The sequence below is a fragment of the Dermochelys coriacea genome, chromosome 2 (genome assembly GCF_009764565.3).
Source record: "Dermochelys coriacea isolate rDerCor1 chromosome 2, rDerCor1.pri.v4, whole genome shotgun sequence".
Taxonomy (NCBI): Eukaryota; Metazoa; Chordata; order Testudines; family Dermochelyidae; genus Dermochelys; species Dermochelys coriacea.
The window spans coordinates 263,841,331-263,862,355 of record NC_050069.1 but is presented as its reverse complement, the minus strand read 5'-3'; the positions used below and the strand labels follow the sequence as shown (position 1 = coordinate 263,862,355).

General features: G+C 42.1%; 1 protein-coding gene across 1 annotated transcript in view; it reads left to right on the top strand.

Moving 5' to 3' along the window:
• The window catches only part of OBSCN (obscurin, cytoskeletal calmodulin and titin-interacting RhoGEF), a 292,040-nt gene that overhangs the window by 185,033 nt on the left and 85,982 nt on the right, over positions 1 to 21,025 (top strand). The window contains exons 74-88 of the mRNA XM_043509759.1: positions 267 to 1,622; positions 2,674 to 2,952; positions 3,808 to 3,886; positions 5,796 to 5,920; positions 7,263 to 7,460; positions 8,293 to 8,325; positions 8,427 to 8,525; positions 9,192 to 9,410; positions 10,185 to 10,251; positions 11,796 to 11,825; positions 15,190 to 15,227; positions 16,172 to 16,303; positions 17,599 to 17,738; positions 18,336 to 18,536; positions 20,555 to 20,637. Of these exons, the coding sequence (XP_043365694.1) occupies positions 267 to 1,622; positions 2,674 to 2,952; positions 3,808 to 3,886; positions 5,796 to 5,920; positions 7,263 to 7,460; positions 8,293 to 8,325; positions 8,427 to 8,525; positions 9,192 to 9,410; positions 10,185 to 10,251; positions 11,796 to 11,825; positions 15,190 to 15,227; positions 16,172 to 16,303; positions 17,599 to 17,738; positions 18,336 to 18,536; positions 20,555 to 20,637 (3,079 nt within the window). The remainder of the gene's footprint in view (positions 1 to 266; positions 1,623 to 2,673; positions 2,953 to 3,807; positions 3,887 to 5,795; positions 5,921 to 7,262; positions 7,461 to 8,292; positions 8,326 to 8,426; positions 8,526 to 9,191; positions 9,411 to 10,184; positions 10,252 to 11,795; positions 11,826 to 15,189; positions 15,228 to 16,171; positions 16,304 to 17,598; positions 17,739 to 18,335; positions 18,537 to 20,554; positions 20,638 to 21,025) is intronic.

Here is a 21,025-nt window from a genome sequence, read left to right as displayed (position 1 = left end):
GCTGAGTTAGACATTCGGGGATGCACAAACAAAGGCAGGATTTGGCCCATCACTTTTATGCATGGGAGAGGGAGAAGAATTTGTTTAAGGACTGGCCATATTTTCTTTCTAATGTGTCTGATTTTTGCTTTTCGGCTAAAATGCAGTGGTTAATTTTAATTTCAGTGATATTTTACTGCCTGGATTTGGAGTAACATTTTCATGTGATTTCTCTTGCCTTATTAACATGCTCCTTCTTACCGTCTTACTAACTGAATTCCAATTAGTTCCCACAGTGGCACTGCCAAAAGAGGCAGCCCAGGAAGCACGTGACGTGATTCAACTTGAAGAGATGGTGGATGGACATCTCCAGCCCAGCTTGCCGCCTGAAGCTGCTCAGGAGGGGGACCTTCACCTCCTGTGGGAGGCTATTGCAAAGAAGCGAAGAATGAGCAGGGAGCCAACCCTGGATTCCATCAGTGAAGTGCCAGAAGAGGATGATAAACTTCATAAGTTGAAAAAGGAAGAAGTGGAGTCTCATTATTACTCAGAAGAATACTCCACCTGTGATGAGCTGACTAAAACTGGAGAAGCAGACTTCTCTTTCACAAGCTCAGATGATGAGTCTAGGGCTGGGACACCTTCACTAGTTAACTACCTTAAAAAGGCCGGGAAATCTACTGTTAGCATTGGTAGCAAGGTTCAGACGGTCTCCACCAGTAAATTCTGGAAACACTGGGAGCAATCGGGTGTCGAGACTAGTGAATCTGCACTCCCTGCCAAGCCTGCTGAACCAGAAATCATGGAAGATTTAGATGATCCTTCCATGAACAAAGCAGCTGTGAAAATTCAGGCTGCTTTCAAAGGCTATAAAGTGAGGAAGGAGATCAAACAGCAGGAATGTCCCGTGTTTGGTGATACCTTCAAAGATTTTTGTGGTGAGCCAGGAGGCACTCTCCACCTTGAGTGTGTGGCTCTCAGCAAAACTGATATGAAGATCCGTTGGCTGAAAGACGATGAGGAACTTTCAGATGGGCGCCATTATCACATAGACAATTACAGTGATGGAACTTGCTCCTTGATTATCACTGGCCTGGACATGAAAGACACGGGAAAATATACCTGTGAGGCATCTAATAAGTTTGGCAAGGTTTCCCAGAGTGCTAAGGTGGTGGTTGGTACCCAAGCGCCGGATGCTCTTCGTAAGCACAAGCAAGTGAAATGCCTCACTGACAGTGAAACGGAGAGCTCTTCTGGCAGCGAACTGGATGATGCATTCCGTAAAGCAGGAAGGAGGCTTCACAAGCTCTTCAAGTCCAAGATCTCAACGGAAATGTCTGATGTGGAGGAGGAACTCTTTGTCAGCGCGGATGAAGGGGAGGTGGAGGTGGTAGATCACCAGACGTATCGCGAGGATGATCAATACATCTACATCAAGTTTGAAATCTTGGCAGAAGCAAAAACAGCAGCTGGCCGGTTCAGAGAGATGTTTGCTGCGCTGGGTATCCCAGTCGAGATTGACATCCTGGACCAAGGCCTTAAAAAAATAGAGCTTCGCATAGGGAAAGCAGCACCACCTGCTCCAGGGCAGATTCAACCCTTGGTGAAAAGACCTCCACCATCTTTACTGACTTCTGATACAGGTTAGCAAGGCATGCTAGGTTCTTATTTAATAATCATATTTAGAGCTCACTTGGAAATTATTTTTCACCACAATTTTCTTTAAAGTTTGGGGGGGTTGAAAACCTGAAAACAGAGATTTTTATTTTTTACTAAAATTTCCATTTAGTCAAAAATCCTTTTTGCATTGTAAAAATGTTTTGAGGGAAAAAATTTTACTCACCCTAATAACAAAACACACAATCACTTTCATACAATGCTTTGAAAGCATCAGTTAACTAAGCAGTTCTGAGAACAGCCCTTTGGGATAAGAAAGCATTGTCAGCCCCGTTTTACAGAGGGAGGGACTTGACCCAAACCTTACTTTATGGTGGTGATGCTGCAGTGTCTGGAACAGCTCTTGGAGAATAAATTAGTCCTTTTTATAAGGCAAATTCTACTGATTAGAGTTGGGAGAGGGAGGGGTGGAAAGCGGTTTTCCCATTCCTTGAAGATTTCAAGATATCAAAACATTTTCCAGTCCTGAACTGGGGCAAAAAGCTGAAATATTTGAAAATTTTTATGAACTGGAAATCTGGGGGGGAAATCCTTTTGATTCAATGATTTTGGAATGTTTTGTTTTGATAATTTCAAAATATTTTGTTTTGATTTTGACCATTTTCATTTTTTTTACTAGAATTAACTGACATTTTGAAACAAAATGCCATTTAGAATTGAAAAACTGGAATTTGTCTTTTTGAAAATGTTGAAACTAAACCATTCATAACGATTCAAACATTTTCCAAGTCATAAAACATGTCAAAACTGACCCTTTCGCACAAAAAGTTTTGGTTTTTAGGAAGTGGCATTTGCTGGTGAAAAAACATTTCATTGGAAAATACCCAACCTAGGCTACTCCTTTACTGTTTATATTATGGAGGAAGGGCACCTCTCTATTATTTTAAAACATGCCAATGAGCATCACTGCAAGTCCCTTCCTCTGATACACCGCACAGCAGCATTCTTGAAGTGCATCTTTACCAATTAACACAGCTGGTTGTTTCTTTTTCTCTCTTCCAACTGTACCATTTTCAGCTCCCATGTTCATAACTGAGCTTCAAAACCAAGAGGTGCAGGACGGCTACCCAGTCAGCTTTGACTGTGTTGTTATTGGCAAACCTTTACCCACGGTGCGCTGGTTCAAGGATGGGAAAGTTATCGAAGAAGATGACCATTATATGATCAATGAGAACCAGGAAGGGTGCCACCAACTGATCATCACCGCCGTGGTCCCTACTGACATGGGTGTCTACCGCTGCCTTGCTGAAAACAACATGGGAGTTTCTTCAAGCAAGGCGGAGCTGCGAGTGGACTGTGAGTCTTGAGGAATGATTGAAAAAACTGAATATTATGAAGCAAAATGTTTTATAATATTAATAGGGCGTGTGAGTGGTATTTGAATAAGATGCATATTTGCACATTTGTTATAATATTATGCATAATATTAGTAGGGGAGTGTGAATGGGTGTTGAATAAAGATACATATTTATTCCGGCTGATCTGAATAAGTGAATCTCATTGGTAGGAAAATAACACTTAATTTCAGTTCATTTGGGATTTTTTTACTCCTTTCTGCTGGGATAACTGGGGCTTTGTTAATTAAAATGTAGATGAAGAAGCCGTAAGCTTAATGATTTTGTGGGGTGTATTTTCTCCCATTATCATGACCCGTGTTTGAGAGTGATGCAGCTTTTGGCAACATTGTCACAAGTGTAACTGGATTAGTTAGTTGCTGAGCACAGCACATTCATTCCCAATGGTCAGAGAAATCTCACATGAGAAAGGCACCATAGGGCCATATCCAGTGCATTGTGATCTGAGATTGCATTCCCAGCTCCCTCTCTCTCCACGAAGGCTGTAAGCATTACGGAGACAGTACACTCACTCCTGGGGAAAAACGTGTGTGGCTTCTCTCTTGCAATGCCCTCTGGCTGGCTCTTTGGTAGCATTGGTGGGGCTCAAAGGGAGACACATCCAGCTGTCCTTTGTCTGGAGAGGACATCAGGTCAAGTGGGTGGAGATGAATGAGTATTAAGAAGGGGGATCACGGAGGCTGCTGCTCCCAATAATGAAATTTCAGAACCTGCAAGGACCTTTAGCTGTAACTTTTACGAACAGCAGTGGTTACAAAGTGTGGATCATGGAGAATGTCCATTTTTCCTTTATCAGTGACCAGTACTGATTATGATACAGCAGCAGACGCGACAGAGACATCTTCATATTACAGCGCCAAAGGATATCTCTCAAGGTAAAATATGAATGACAGAGCCGCGGTGACTGGAAAACATGGCACAATGCTCATTTTTATTTATGTGTGTTTGGATTTAGATGGGTTCAGTGGGAATCAGACAACAACGATCATTACAGTGGTAAAGCAAAGGCTATGTAATCTGTGAATGTAATTTCATGTCAGTGCTACCTGCTTATAGTGGGCTTGGTTACAGTAAAACATCAGCCCTGTTGTGTCTGCTTTGTGCTGCTCCCTCAGTGCAAAACAGCCAGCAGCCTGGCTGCTTCATCCCCCTGGGAATTCCTTCCTGGTGTAATGAACTCCTCAATCTGGGATTGGGAGTGGCCAGGAAAAGAAAGTGAAGCTGAAACTGCTGCACTGGCTTCAGGAATGACCATTAGGGGTCATTGGCAGCTGGGTGCTCATGGCTTCTCTAAATTATACCAGGGACCAAGATGGCTCTGACTGTTCTTGAGATCCAATCCAAAATCACCTTTAGACCTAAGAGTCCTTTTTGTCCCCAACCTCTCAGCAGTGCCGGGTGTATCACTGAGATTTTAGCCAATTGTTTTTGATGGGATTTAACGCATGTCTGATTTTACTTTTCAGCCACATGTAAAATGGCTAGAATCCATGGGTTCTGTTCCCTGTTTTGGCACTGATCTGCTGTGTGTCCTCGGGCAGTTTCCTTAACTTCTGTGCCATAGGTTCCTCATCTATGAAGTGGGGATAAAGCTGCTTTCCTACCTTTGTAAAACACTTTGAGATGTACAGATAAAAAGCTTGTATTGTGAATGGGGCTGTTAACACTGCCTGTTTTTCAGGTTGCCCGCCAATTCCCATTATAAGACCCTGTTTTCAACTGCTTATGACTTTACCAAACTTTTATCGTTTGGGCTAAAATTGTTCATCCCAAATGTCTGCCCAGCCTGATTCTTCCCTCCCCCTTCCAAATTGCAGCCAAAATGGTTCTGTCTCTTCTGAGAATGGGGCTTGGGGGGCGGGGTTGTTTTGCCGATGTTAAAAAAAATTCTGACTACCTTTGTTTTTAAAAGCTCTAGTAGTTCCCATGATTTGAAGCAGGAACTTGAAATTTTGCAGAGGGTGGGGTGTTTCCCTTTTGTCAGAGGTGTGTCTTTTGCAGTCCTCATGAAAATCTACCCAAATTTGACCAATTGATAAGCCTTTGAAAAATCCCAGTTCACGCAGGCTCAAGAGAGACTCCTTAGAACTTACCAGTTAAAGTCAATAAAGATTCCATCCATACTTGGGCCCTGGGCTGCTGTGGGTCATGTTGGGTCTGGGCAACTGAATTGAAAACCACAAGACTGTCTCTCCCATGTTCTAAATGACCCCCCTGACAGGCCCAGGTGGTGTGGAGGAGGAAGCTGCCTGATTTGAATGCAGTGAGGACAAGAGTTGGACTTGTGGTGGGGAGAATAGATTGGTACAAGGAGTGTAGAAGGAGGGAGGGGACGGGAAATTGGGGTGGGGGAGACTGGGTGTGGCTGGGGAAGGAGACTGGGATAAGGAGCCAAAGGGCTGACTCTGAGATTAGCTGAAGAGCCTGGAGAGGAAGTTTAGGACTGGGAGCCAGTGGGGTAGAGAAAGGGGGAGGCATCTGGAGGCAGGGTGGAAGAGAGAAACAGGTTGGATGAGGAGTCAGGAGGGAGATAATGTAGACTGACTGGACAAGGAGACTGGGGGCTAGGATGAGAAGCCTGAGGAAAATGCGACCGGGAGGGCAGGCCCTCGGTGGAAAAGAGAAAAGACGGGTACAGGGGCAGGTTGGAGGAGATCGGGCAGAAGAGATCATGCCTGGGGGGAGTCGAAGAAGAGTCTGTGCCTACTAGAGTGCATTGCTCTCTAGAGCCTAAAATGGAATATGCCAATTCCTCCTTTCTTTGCGACTCTAATCTATACCTAGCCGAGAACAAGAGGGAGTAGAATCCACCACAGAAGAGGAGCAGCTGCCTCAAATCCTAGATGAGCTTCATGATATTCACATGGCCCCTGGAACATCTTTGGCTAAATTTCACCTGAAGGTCAAAGGTAAGGGGACCTATGAAATTTACAACAGTCCCATCTTGATATCTATGAATGTGTGTGGACAAGGTTTTCTCCTATGCTTTTGCATGCAATTGTGCTCATAATTTGTGCACTCAAATAGCACATTTGAAATAGCAGTCACAAGTGTGTGTATGCACAAATGACCAGCACCTAACTGGGCAATAGTTCATGCAAACTATTGTGTGCTCATATTTTCAGTGATTAATTGCATGCACTCATTTCTGGAAATTTAGTCCTATAACTCATTTTTTTTAGGTTTTCGGTCATGAAGATCAACTAGTCTCTAAATGCATTAATTGCTGTGTGGCCAGGAATGAAAACTACAGCATGGACATGCTAGTTTTTAAAAATAATGCTTACAAATATGAACCATTGCCTTTCATTAGTGTTTCAGGTTAGATGTATTATGCAATGATTAGTTCAAGTGATAGTAGCTAAGGCCCAAATTCTCTGCTATTTGGGATAAGCCTATATAGGGGACAGGAAGCTTTGCTAAATCATGGTGCTTTCTTCTTGATCTTTACATCAATGTGTGTGTGTGGGGGGGTATCCCATCCCTACTCCCCCCCCCAAGCAGAAAGGTGATTTGTCCCCCCAGAACCAGCAGATTTCCCCAAAAGCCACACAAAGGCCCAGTGCCTCTGCCCTGGCTTTGGGATCTCTTGTTGTCCCATCTCCTGTCCCTCATCTGTAGAAGACCTACATGGTAGATGTGTACACACATCTGTGACCTAGACCCTCCCTCCACTGGCCCACCCATTCCACCTGAGTGTATCCCTGACCTCATAGTGAAACATCTACAACATCTGGGTGGATAAAGGAGAAAAACTACAGAGATGTCACTGCCCCCATCTGTGCTTTCCTGGAGCACTTTTACTGGGTTATTCTGCTCCTGCCCGTGGAAAGAGTGGGGACTGTTTTGGCTTAAATGGCCATGAGACCAATCTCGAAGTCCCCATGCAGGCAAAGTATGACTTCGGTCTGAATTTTGCCTGAGTAAGGATTTTAGGATTTGGCCTTGTATTTGTAGAAAATCAGATCCAAATATCAATGTTCTAACCCTGGAAGGCTCTCAGATACCAAGGTAATGGGGCAGAATTAGAACCTGAAAAGTACATAATAGAATTTTAATTCTTAAATAGCATTCACAAATATCAGAATCGAGCTACTCTCTGTATGTGGGTTAGTTTCCAAGTGGACACTGTAGAACCTTGAACAAACAGCATTGGTAAGAATGGACCTTTCTTTGATTACACTGAAGTGTATGATTGGTTTGAGAGGCTTCAAAATAGTGAGTCACCCCTTCTTACATTGCTTCTTGTAGGATACCCAGAACCTCATCTTTACTGGTTCAAAGATGGGCAACCATTACAGGCCTCAGACCGAATCCTGAAGACTGAGAAGAAGCAATTTCATGCACTCGAAATCCTCAATGTCATTAAGGAGGATGCTGGTCAATATTCAGTATTTATTAGCAACTCTGCAGGTTCTGCATATTCATCGGCCAATTTGGTTGTCAAAGGTAAGTTATTGGTTCTTTCTGCCAGTGGCTAACTCTGGTTTAAATGTTCACTTTTCCTGATAAAGCCTATAGACGGCAAGATATTCTGGAAAATAAAATGGGTCATAAACCGAGGATAGAGGGATGGTTTTGTGTTTAAAACACTGGACTGAGAGTCAGGCAACCTGTGTTCTATTCCTGACTAATCTTCCATGGATTTTCACTGTGTTCTTAAGGGAAGTCATATCACCTCTCTGTTTACCTGATTCTGATCTTACTTGCACATGCAGTCTAACTCCATTATCCTTAATGCCTTCACTGGGAAATTATGCTTAAAAACTAAGGATGTGATATGGTCCATATATGAGACCATAACTGCAGAATACTGCAGTACTTTTAATAAGGGTTGAGTTTATCTCAATTGTAGAAGCAGATAGGTATAGAGCCAGTTTGGTGTTTTGATGATTGATTAATTAATTAATTTATTTATTAATAAATATCAGTACTTATGGAATTAGTAACTTATGGCCGAATGTTTTTGTGGTGTAATTTATCAAAATGATCTTTGTTCAAATGTATGATATATTAATAGAAGATTAAAACAGATTTCAGTCACTCTTATGCTGAGTTACTGTACATGTCATTTATATTATAAAATGGTTTTTAGATATATTCTACTAAAGAGATGAATAACAATTTTTAATAAAAATGTAATTTGTGTGTAGTCCATATTATATTGAGTAAGTCATTGATATCACCTGACCACATGCATGACTGCACAAGTCACAGAAAGGAGACATTTGTCCTTTCTATAGATGTAGTTTCATAGTGGGATGATCTTTTTATGTTACAGGTCCTGGTGAGAAGGAAGAACTGCCAGAAACAGGTGAGAGGAGCAGCACAATCGTGATAATAGAACTACTAGTAACTTCTCAATAGTCTTAGCCTCACTTGCACCATTTCACCATGAACTTTTTTAATTTTCAGATGCTCAAGAACAGCTGGTGCCACCCAGGTTCCTGGAGAGATTTACCAATAAAAGTGTCAGAAAAGGTGCAAGTATCACCTTCTCTGTGAAGGTTGAAGGTAAACGGAGCTTAAACACAATTTTCTTTCTGTGTTACTTAATTTGCAGAGCTGCCCAATGTATCCTATCTTCTCATTGGGCCAAATCTTGAAGTCCTTACCTACTGTAGGAGTCAGAAGATTTGGGTTCTGTTCCCATCTTTGTAACAGACTTTTGGATGCTCCTAGCCAAGACGTGTAACTCTTCTTTGCATCAATTTTCCTATATATAAAATAGGGATAATAGCACATTCTTTTCAGAGTAGCAGCCGTGTTAGTCTGTATTCGCAAAAAGAAAAGGAGTACTGGTGGCACCTTAGAGACTAACAAATTTATTAGAGCATAAGCTTTCGTGAGCTACAGCTGTGAGCTGTAGCTCACGAAAGCTTATGCTCTAATAAATTTGTTAGTCTCTAAGGTGCCACCAGTACTCCTTTTCTTTTAGCACATTCTTATCTCACAGGGGTGTTGTGAGCGCTAATCTTTCATTTTTGTAAAGTACTTTGAAGTTCTTAGATGGAAGGTGCTCTAGAAGTGCAAGTATTCATTTATGATTTATTACTGTTATTGGAAATGGATCAGCAATCGTGTTGAAAGTAGTATTCACTCACTACGTAGTGCACAGGGTTTGTAAAAAGGGAGGAACACAAGTGGGACAATTAAAGAGGTTATTGCTCTTTTCTTTAGGACATCCAGCACCCACAATTACCTGGCTGAAAGAAGAATCTCATGAAGATGTTCTGTGGATCAAACCAGAGACTCCTGGTTACAAGCTCGCCAGTTCCAACATGCATCACAGTCTAATCCTGCTGGATGTTGGAAAGGAATATAGGGGAACCTACACTTGCATTGCTACTAACAAGGCTGGACAATCCATCTGCACTGCCTCCCTAGAAGTTCTGGATGGTAAATTTTTGCAATATTACAAACACTTTCCCTATAGTATTAAACATAATATAGTGTAGATGAATGGTATCTCATCATTATAATATGTCTATAATTGCTGAATGAAGAGCAAATGTGAAAATACAATGAATTTCAACAAACTACAACTCAAGTACATACATTTCACCGAGATTCTGGTATATCTCTATTACTTTTCTTTGATAGAAAATGATTATATGCCCCTAATATAAGAATAACCTCTACAGTGTAGGGCTTTGGGCCATGTGTCAAATTAAAAGTGTAGTAAGGTTTTGCATAAACAAAACAAGAGACGAAAGAATAATCAAGAGGGGGAAAAAAGGAAGAAAACAGGCCCCAAACATCACCTTTTTTAGGAACACTGGATTCTTCACTCTGCTAAGGCTGTTTTGCATCACATCTCTCTACCTTAAAGCACCTGAGGTAGGCGAGTGGAGAATTCCTGCTGCACAGAGAAATTCTCCACCACCTCTTGTGTCAGCCTCAATTGCCTCTTCCCCACTCCCTGGTGTGAGAGGAAGGGAGGGAAGGGACATGTTAAGGGCATTCTGGGGGTGGGGCATGGCCAAGGCAGGGAGGGGCCTGGAAGAGCTCTGCTCCACCAAACCTTATTCTGCCTTGATGTACTTTAGAGCTGCAGGTCCCATCTCCACTGTACCAGGGAAGGGTTTGGCAGGGTGAGGAATCTGCCCCTTAGTGTTTAGCAAATACCTTCTTTTGGCAAAGACCCTCTGATTATAGACTCTGATCTTGCAGTGAAAGAGGCTGAAGTTCTGACCCGCGAGCGCATGATGGTGGCAGATGTTATAATGACCACGCTGGGGTAAGCAAGGGCAGTGTATGTTAAGCCAGAAAAGTGTGTACAAGAGTCCTCTAGATTTCACTGAGATGGATTTACAGAATGTATTGCGCTTCAGTCCCACATTTCCGATCGGATGGGAGACTGACTGAGCTCTCCAAAGATCTGGAAGTGTGTGGGTCATGGGGCTGGCTTGTTTGGGAAGATCCCCCAGTATTCAACTAAAAGGTTTGGCCCCAGCCTGAAGCCTTAACTAGAGGGAATCTTCTGTTTGATTACAAGTGTTTAAAATCCTGACTCTAGCTCCGGAAAGGTAAATGCAAGAGGTTATTGAAAGCTTACTATTTCCAGGGACAAAATGATGCAGTGAGCTAGTGGCCTGCCTTTTACTGCAGGAAACCACTCTCCAATCCAGTCAGATTTCCTTTTCCTCCTTTTACGATTAGGCAGATCGTCCAGTTCTCCACCAGAGCTAAAGCCTGTATCACCGCCAAAGCTTCTATGGTTAAATTCTCCTAATTCTTCACTGCCAGGCGCACCCGTGGAACTGTGTGTAATCACACCTGTGCAGATTTGGTGTAAAATGCCTCTTCTGGTGTAAATGAGTGATGAATTCTGATTTGATGGTGTTTTACACTCACTTTGCACTCATTTGTATAAGTGGCTGTACAAGAAGCAAGGCAGTGGAGAATCAGACCCAGTATTCTGAACTAACACCTGGTGTCTCTATTTTATATTTAATTTTAATTTTGTAATAGAGGGGTAGCTGTGTTAGTTAGCGAACTCCTCGTTAATTTTGTAATAGTTTTCTTCAGAATAATGTGACTTTAGCTCCGTTTCACATCTGAATATTGAGCTGTACATAAGGTTAAGAATAAAGGATTTTTTAAAAATTCTTAGATTTAGTTTAGTTCATAATCCAGCCAATTCATATAGATCCCCATTCTGCAACTGCTTCCAAGACATGTTGTTAATGGGGTTTCCCACGTGGGGCAGGTACAGACTTAGGCCTGTAAACAGAGTGGCCAAGAGCATAACAAAGGTTTTCTCGTGAGATAGTTCAGCAGAGCCAAAGTATGCCGAATATGTGCAGTGGCACACTGCCAGTATCTGTGTTTTAAAGAGTAGCACTTTGCTTGCATAATGCATGAAGGTTTTTTCGATAGAATCAGGAGATCTAGATTCTGTTCCTAATCCTGACATGGAATTTCTGCCTAGGCTTGGAAAACTTTCTTATGTCAAACTTTAGGAACTAAAACAGGCATCTGAATGAAAGTGTTCTGATTTTCAGAGTCAATGGAAGTTGTAGTTGCTTAGCATCTCTGAAAAACAGGTCACTTTCACTTAGAAGCCTAATTATAGACTTGGGGTACTAAAGTTTGATAATGTTGGCTTTACCCACTCTGTGCCTCAAGTTTGCCATGTGTAAAATGGGGCTAATACTTTAGTTAAGTACCTTAGAAGCATGTGGCAATTTTGAAGGTTTATTAGATGCTTTGAGATCCTCCAATAAAAGAGAATATGTAAGTGAGTGTATTAATAGTAACAAGTTTCTTCTTGATTGGCAGGTATGAAGACAAGGACAGAAAAGGACAAGGGTAAAGTTGTATGAAAACTCTTGTTCTCGTACAGTGTGCCTCATTCACCTCCAAAGCAGGCAAAATTCACATACTCAAATTCTGAATTTCAGTTGCATAGAATTAAACATAGTAACAGCTTGAGGAAAAAAATGGATGACAGAGATCATAGAATCACAGACTTTAAGGTCAGAAGGGGCCATTATGATTGTCTAGTCCAACCTCCTGCACAACGCAGGCCACAGAATAGCACCCACCCACTCCTGTAACAAACCCCTAACCTATGTCTGAGCTATTGAAGTCTTCAAACTGTGATTTAAAGACTCCAAGGTGCAGAGAATCCTCAAGCAAGTGACCCGTGCCCCACGCTGCAGAGAAAGGCAAAAAACCCCTAGGGCCTCTGCCAATCTGACCTGGAGGAAAAGTCCTTCTCGACCCCAAATATGGCGATCAGCTAAATGGTGAGCATGTGGGCAAGACTCACCAGACAGACACCCAGGAAAGAATTCTCTGTAGTAACTCAGATCCCACCCCATCTAACTTCCCATCACAGGCCATTGGGCATATTTACGCTAATAGTCAAAGATCAATTAATTACCAGAATTAGGCTATCCCATCATACCATCCCCTCCATAAACTTATCAAGCTTAGTCTTGAAGCCAGATATGTCTTTTGCCCCTTGGAAGGCTGTTCCAGAACTTCACTCCTCTGATGGTTAGAAACCTTCACCTAATTTCAAGTCTAAACTTCCTAATGGCCAGTTTATATACATTTGTTCTTGTGTCCACATTGGTACTGAGCTTAAATAATTCCTCTCCCTCGCCGGTATTTATCCCTCTGATATATTTATAGAGAGCAATCCTATCTCCCCTCAGCCTTCTTTTGGTTAGGCTAAACAAGCCAAGCTCTTTGAGTCTCCTTTCATAAGACAGGTTTTCCATTCCTAGCATCATCCTAGTAGCCCTTCTCTGTACCTGTTCCAGTTTGAATTCGTCCTTCTTAAACATGGGAGACCAGAACTGCACACACTATTCCAGATGGGTCTCACCAGTGCCTTGTATAACGGTACTAACACCTCCTTATCTCTACTGGAAATACCTCGCCTCATGCATCCCAAGACCACATTATCTTTTTTCACAGCAATATCACATTGGTGGCTCATAGTCATCCTGTGATCAACCAATACTCTGAGGTCCTTCTCTTCCTCTGTTACTTTCAACTGATGCATCCCCAGCGAATAATAAAAATTCTTGTGTTAATCCCTAAATGCATGACCTTGCACTTTTCACTATTAAATTTCATCCTATTACTATTATTCCAGTTTACAAGGTCATCCAGATCTTCCTGTATGATATCCTGGTCCTGCTCTGTACTGGCAATACCTCCCAGCTTTGTGTCATCCACAAACTTTATTAGCACATTCCCACTTTTTGTGCCAAGGTCAGTAATAAAAAGATTAAATAAGATTGGTCCCCAAACTGATCCCAGAGGAACTCCACTAGTAACTTCCCTCCAGCCTGACAGTTCAGTATGACCCATTGTAGTCTCCCCTTTAACCAGTTCCTTATCCACCTTTCACTTTTCATATTGATCCCCATCTTTTCCAATTTAGCTAATAATTCCCCATGTGGAACCATATCAAATGCCTTACTGAAATCGAGGTAAATTAGATCCACTGCTTTTCCTTTGTCTAAAAAATCTGTTACCTTGTCAAAGAAGGAGATCAGGTTGGTTTGGCACGATCTACCTTTTTTAAAACCATGTTGTATTTTGTCCCAATTACCATTGACCTCCATGTCCTTAACGACTTTCTCCTTCAAAATTTTTTCCAAGACCTTGCATACTACAGATGTCAAACTAGCAGGCCTGTAGTTACCCGGATCACTTTTTTTCCCTTTCTTAAAAATAGGAACTATGTTAGCAATTCTCCAGTCATACGGTACAACCCCTGAGTTTACGTGGGATGACCACTAAACTGCTTGTTTACAAATTTAACTGAACCGTAATTCTCCAACTCTGCCATCTTGATCTTCCATACTAGATAGGAGAAAAATATTTTGAAAAATAAATACTGGTAACTAGTCATTACATTTTAAAAGGCTTACAGCTGGAATTTTTCTTTAAAAGTCCTGTCTGGTACATTGGCAATAAAATTTGGTGGCTCTCAACTTAAAAATCATTCAATCAAAGGGACAATGTCAGTATCTCTTGCTTGTCAAGACTATGTCCCTGAAATGCTCTGTAACTATATTTATTTCCTAGTTTTGCTTTTCCTAGTATAAGAAGGCTCCAGCATTGCTTCCTTAAGAAAATGAAGATGTGTAATGAGTCTTAGAAATAACCCAGGATCTGCATACCACACAACTTGGCATGATTTGACACAAATGGAAATCTCTGTCTCAGAAAGGACTGATGCTGGAAAGCAGGGGTGTTGCATGTCAGAACAGAAGTTCATTAGCAGAGCTGTGCTGTAGGAAAACCTTGCACAGTGTCTTTCCATGCGATGCTTGAGTCAGCCTAGTGTTGGTTTTTCATTCTCATGAACACCAACTTCATTCACAATTTAAAATGTAGGGTTTGTTTTTTTCCTGGGCTGAGTGAATTTTGTGCTGGTGAAAGGTGTCAGACTAGCAGCCCTGCATAGTGTGAAAACTTTTTTTTACCCACAGAATAATTACAGCACTGGCAGTGGTAGTTTACCCCCAAACTGTCCCACCAATATACCTCAATCCTGATCTGCAGGGACCTCCTCTGTGGGCAGGTCCACAGACAGTCTGCATATCCCTCAGTCCTTGGTTTCTCTATTATAACTACAAACCAGAACAATAGTTGGCGATGGGGACATAAATTCACTGAGAGCTGGAACTGAGACTAGACTCTCATTTGACATAAGTCACTATTCAATCCTCTCATGGTAACACTTTCACTCACTAATAACCTGGACTATATTTCAATCAGTGTCCTAGAGATGAATGGTTCCATGTTCCATTACCTATCCCCTGGGCAATGCAGTCCTCTAAAACTCCATGTTAAAATAAGCTATCTGTCTTGGATGGTTAGACACAACAAATCCTGTATCTTGGCAAGGGCTTAGACTAGATGACCCTTGTGGTCCCTTCTAACCTTATGGTTCTATTATTCTAAACCTCATGCAAGAGGAATAACCATACCTATGCCACTGCGTTGGCTTGAGTGTGGCATTATTGTGGTTTCCCTGTTCAGAGTTTATCTGTTCTAAAGTTCACATCTGGGTCCTAAATCCAGATATGCTCAAAGACCATGTGAAGAGTGAGAGGGCATCTGGTTCTGATTCATCCCTGATGTAAATAGGTCCCATGATCACACTTGTCATTTTGGCCTTTGACTCCCCCTTTCTCTTTTTCAGAGTTGGTATTTCTATCCACCCTCCTGAACCGAGGAAAGGTAGGAGAAGCCCCCACATCTATAGTTAAGGTTGCCATTGTGTTTCCATTGTAACCTTCTGTTTTCAATTCCTTAGAACTTTTTGAAATTCTGACCCATCAGGTTGAAATTTTTCAGGCCAGGTCTCAGGCCAAGGATGAATGATTTTTGGGTGGGAAAAGATACACACACACTTTTCTCATCAGAAAATACTTTTGTCACCTTTTTTGGAACAGAGGTTTGGCTTGGAAGGACATCAGGCTGTGCTCCAGGCAATCCTGGCCAGTCTAATTGTGGACTCAAAAATGTACCCAAGGTTTGCACATTGAGGGTACAATTTATTTCTATGCAGAAGACCAGCATAAGGAATATTCAGCTATTGAATCCCACATAACTCTTTAAAATGGAGTCTAAATGGAACTTAAGTGGTTTTTAGGCCTCATGCTGACTGTACAGGGGTGAATTTCAGCCTGAAGGAGGCAAGACTCCATAGGAATGCACAGGTAAAGTGCATTCCCACAAGGGAGAAGAGTTAAGGTTTTTACACCACACCAATCACCCTGGAATCTGATCACTTGTTCTGTACAACCTTAACTCTGCCCCCTTCTGCATTATCAGCTGGCCTTTAATTACATGATCAGGACAGTGTATCATTTGTTGCATAGGTTGGATGGTCCACAGGGGATAAAGCAGCTGTTCAATATTTATTTTTTATCATTACTGTTCAATGAGTGGACTCCTGCCTCAATCACTACATGCTACCCATCCTATCCACTGAGAGGCTTTGTTCTCTGTCAAGATGACTCTCCATTGTGTCTGGTGGGGAGTGTAAACTCCAAATTGTTCTTGTCTGGACACCATAGCATCCCTGACATCAGTTTCAGAAGGACAAGTCAGTCATGTCTGGTTCATTGGAGTGGACTTTCAGATGACATACTACAGATAGCATGTTCTCCCTTTTCTAGGAGAGCTTGTAGAAGGTGAGGCTGAACGTGTGTCCAGAAGTCACATTTCATTAGCTGATGTTGGAACAGAAGAATTCCTCCAGAAACTCACCTCCCATATCACAGAAATGGTGTCTGCAAAAATAAGTCAGGGTAAGTGTAACCCACACACCTTCTGGGTGTGGTGTTCTGTCCTATCTAGTGGCACTGAGACCACTTAGAGAGAGAGAAATAAAATGAGTCTGCTCTTCAGACTTAGCTAACAGCCAGTTGGCTTTCAGCTCATGCAGTAGAGGCTCATGTACTAAACTCCAGAGTCCCAAGGTTCGATCCCACCCGCCACCGACCGGGGTCTGCTGGCATTACATAAGCACTTGGCAAGTGTGAATACAAAGCAGAGCAGTCAATCTTCAGGTTTGGGTTGAGTTTTAAATCTCGTCTATGAAACAATTATTTTGCACATAACAACAACAATAATAATACAACACTAATAAGAGATTCATCAGATAGAGATCAATTCCCTGACTTTTCTTTATGCTGTTTCTGGAACTTCTTTCCAGGAAAGTTAGTATCTAGAGTTGAAAAGGGACTTTTCCATACAGGCACAAACTTTCAGTTTTGTTTTAGTGAAAATACAAATTGAATAAATATTCATGTATTTTTCAAACGTTTTACCATGTTTGTGAATTACTAGGCTAAAGAAGGTTAATCCAGTGGATTAAGCATGTGTCTGAGGGACAAGAACTCCTGAGCACTAATCTCTGCTCTGCCATTACTTGCCATGTAGCCTTGGACACATCATTTATCCTCTCTTAATCATCGTTTCTTCACCTGTAAAACGGGGTTAATGGTATTTGCGTATCTACTTCACCAGAGTGTTATGAGGGTTAATCAGGTAGCGCTGTGAATAATATAAACCCCATGTAAGTACTAACTACTGATTATTATTACCAAAGCTATGTCGGCCAAAATTTCATTGACACAAAAGCTGCCTCACACCACTCTGGCAGTATAAATAGGCCTCAAAATGGCAATAGGTTATATTTATGTGCCTTTTCAGGCCCCATATATATGACTAGGGAGATATAAAGTGGCCTCATGTAAATGAGAATTAGGTCCATATGAAAGTTAGAATCTTTCATAGTCCTGTTGCTCGTTCAGCAGCGTTTGAATTTACAGTGATGGTATGGGCCCACATCCTGCTATGTTATCTCTCTACAATCCGACTGAAGTAAATCATGTAATCTCAGGGACTTCAAATGCCCAATATGCATATGCTGTCACAATTATTAACAGGAGCTTATGTACTGGATGATGCAAGAGGTTTGTCCTGGGGATATTTGATTTTGTGAAGATTTAAAAAAATCCTACGGATTTGAACCCTATTTGATTTTCATAAGAGAGCAGTCTCATCCGTGTACCTGTTTCCCCGCTGTTCTTCATTTCAGCCACACTTCGAGTGCCTGGAGCAGACAGTGATGATGAATCTAAGACACCATCCCCATCTCCACGCCATGGCAGATCTCGACCTTCCTCAATTGTTCAGGAGTCTTCCTCTGAATCTGAGGATGGGGATTCTAGAGGGGAGGTACAGTGCACACATGAATAAACGTCACACAAGTGTTTACTAGGCGAAAGGATTAATCATTCTGAGTAAACAAATCTAGGGTATTTTAAGAGTTTCCATCTTAAAATGAGGTCAGTGGTTTAAGGTGAATGGTCTAATAAATGGAATACAGGACTAAGGGTATAAAGCCATTCTTTCGCACTCAGTGCATGGTCTCAAACAGGTTGCGTAGGTCAATGTTTTCAATAGCTTCTGTTCATTTGGGAGTCTCAAGTTCTGGTTACTCAACTTGAGACACTCTGGGCTTGACTTTCAAGGTGCTGAGCACTCACAGCACCAAGTGATGTCAATGGGAGCTGCAGGAATTCAGTACTTCTGAAAATCAGGGCCTGGGTATCTCAAGTTGGGCCACTCAAGTTAGTGGACTTTTTTTTTTTAATTCAGCATTAACGTTTTGAATTTCAGTTTTCCATCTGTAAAATGGAGGTAATGATTCTCTTCTATCCTCCAGGGATGGTGGGGATGAAGTATTTAACACTGGTAAAACACTTGCGTGCTATTGCTATTATCAGAACCTTGCTTTCATGCACACAAATAACTCTCTTTTCATGCTTGTAGATTTTTGACATCTACATGGTCACGGCTGACTATGTGCCCGTTGGAGCTGACAGGGAAGCTATCACTCTGAAAGAAGGGCAGTATGTGGAAGTCCTTGACTCTGCTCATCCTCTAAAGTGGCTAGTCAGGACCAAACCCACTAAATCCAGCCCCTCTCGGCAGGGATGGGTGTCACCGGCTTATCTGGACAAGAAGTTAAAGGTGATCGATCTTCCTTGTTTTATTTTTTTTATGGAAACTCTTTCCTTTGCAAAGTAGAGCAGTCCCCTGCTTGCCCCGGCTGTCACTGAGTTTCCATGAGGGGCAATTCTACTCTGAAAAGGGAGTATGTAAAAATGGCCCCTTTGTACTCATCAGCTCTGCTCCCTGTACCTAGCTAGAGTCCTGTCCTCTTTCTTCAATGACAACTGTGTGTGGTTGTTGGTTTTTACTGCAATTGGCCCTGGAAACAACATAGCTACGAGGAACTGAACTGGTATCTAGTCTGGTTTGTGTATCATTAATAGAATTATTTACCAAAATCCAATCATGTATATTTGTGTTACCCGCCCCCCCCCCGTCCTCACCACCACCACCACCCAGAGGTTTTACAGGTGTCACCAAAGGCATAACTGGAAGGAAAGCGGGTCTAAAAAAGTCAGCAAAACTTTCCTCCATCAAAAATTCTGTTTCATCAAAAACAAAATGTTTTGCAGAAGCATAACAGTTTTGACTAAATTTTCACTGAGAAGGATCCTCAGGTCCAGGATGGAATTTCTGGTCAAAACATGAGAATGCCAATAGCCTAGAGGTAGAAAACCCAAATCAGGCAGAGCAGTGCATTGCTCTCCCACATCCCAGGGGAGTGCCCTAACCACTGGTCATATTGGCTACACTGGGGTTGCTCCGATGTAACTCATGGGCTGATTTTCCCTGCAGAAACCCAGTGGATGGTGAGTAAGAAGGAAAGAACCCAGCTTGACAATCAGATCTCGGGTTGCGTTTGCCAAGCTGGCAGTTAGAAAGGCCATGTTTTTATTTGTAAACAGAATGCGTTTGACCGGGAGTCACAGATATAATACACTCGGCATCTTATCATGCCTTGTTACACAGTAGTTTTTCATGGTATAATGGTACTTTTAAATTCTCAGCCCTCCTGCATTTGAGCAACAGTGTTCCATTGCCCCCAAAAGAAACATGGGTCTCCCCAGTTTGGGATGTTTTATACAGAGAAACAACACTGCTCAGTATTCCTTCTTCCAAACTAAACCCTTCTTCTTGGAGACAGGCTGCCCTTGCTAATTGCCCCTTCCTGTTTTATCATCTCTGTAAGACAAGTTATCATTCCTAATAATGGTAGGTTCCCCTGAGCTTCCCTGTGTTCCCAGCTAACACTTGTGTAGCCACTGCCCTCTCTTTAGCTTGTATTGCCATATATTTATTAATTTAATGTTGTTTTAAAAATGTGTGTATTAAACTAGTCTCATGAGATGTGTTATTTGCTTTTTACACTGAATTAAGGCTCCTTACAATAAGAGTCAAGAGTTCTTCAGTCTGAATTAACACATGTGCCCAGTTCAATGAAAAGATCACGTTTGGAGCTAGAACCCCAAAGTCCATCCATACAGTTTCTTATATTGGCACCCCATCACTGTAATCTCTGCTTCCATTATCCCTTTGGCCTTTAAGCACTTTCAGGTTAATACAGTGGTGTGTGACAGAGTATAGGTTCCCATGGAACAAATCCAGTTCAGTTGTCAGTGGGACCCAAACCAGGGTCCTTCAGCACCAAAAAGCACAAACCGCTACTACATGAGCTTCAGAGGTAACTCCATCAGCTGTATGTACCAGTCTGCTATTCTTGATGGGTCCATCTACCAGAAGGTGGGCAAGATGATCCCAGACACTCAGTCATGGACATGTGGATTCATTGTTCTGTAAAACATCTTCCCTATCCTTTCTCCTCCCTCTCAGAGCCAGAAGAGGCTCCCAGTGCAAGCCCTGCCCCAAGTAACACTGTTTGAAACCCTGTTGGTGTTGCTGTCTGGCAGTGATCTACAGCTTTGTTACTGGCAGATTATTAACCTTTACAAAAATGGCTTTTTGTGGCTGTTGGTTGGGGACAGAAACAAGCTGCATGTGACAGCGCCATGCCTGAAGTTACTCTGCACACATGCTTCAGTTACATGATACAGACATTCTGTTTCTTAGAGAACTGATGTTTCCTGTTTGTCTGTTAGTTGTCACCAGAGTGGGGCGCGTCAGAAGCTCCCGAGTTCCCCGGAGAATCTGTTTCAGAAGATGAATATAAAAAGAAGCTGAGGTGAGCACTTTTTGATTTGCACTGCTGCCTTTCAGGATAGTGCCATGTGAACTAACAGGGATGCTTGGGTCTGAGGCTTCTCCCAAAGGATCCACACATTCCATTTGTGCCTCTAGGACTGTCTGATGAAAGCCCAATTTCTTTGCTGCTAAATCCCGCCTGCTCCCCTCCCCCAGAGTCCCGCTAAGCTCTTGAAGCTTCCAACCTACAGCAGGGTTTAAACATTTGAATTCTAAGTCTCTACTGATTTAGGTTTTGGGGAAAAGCCATGTGATCTAAACCAGCTTGGGAGCAAGATTTGTTTTCTTGTCCAACCTGCTTGTTCCTTGCATATTGTCGTATGACTGAGTAGTTAACTTCTTGGGATTTCATAGAAGGCTCTGTGGTC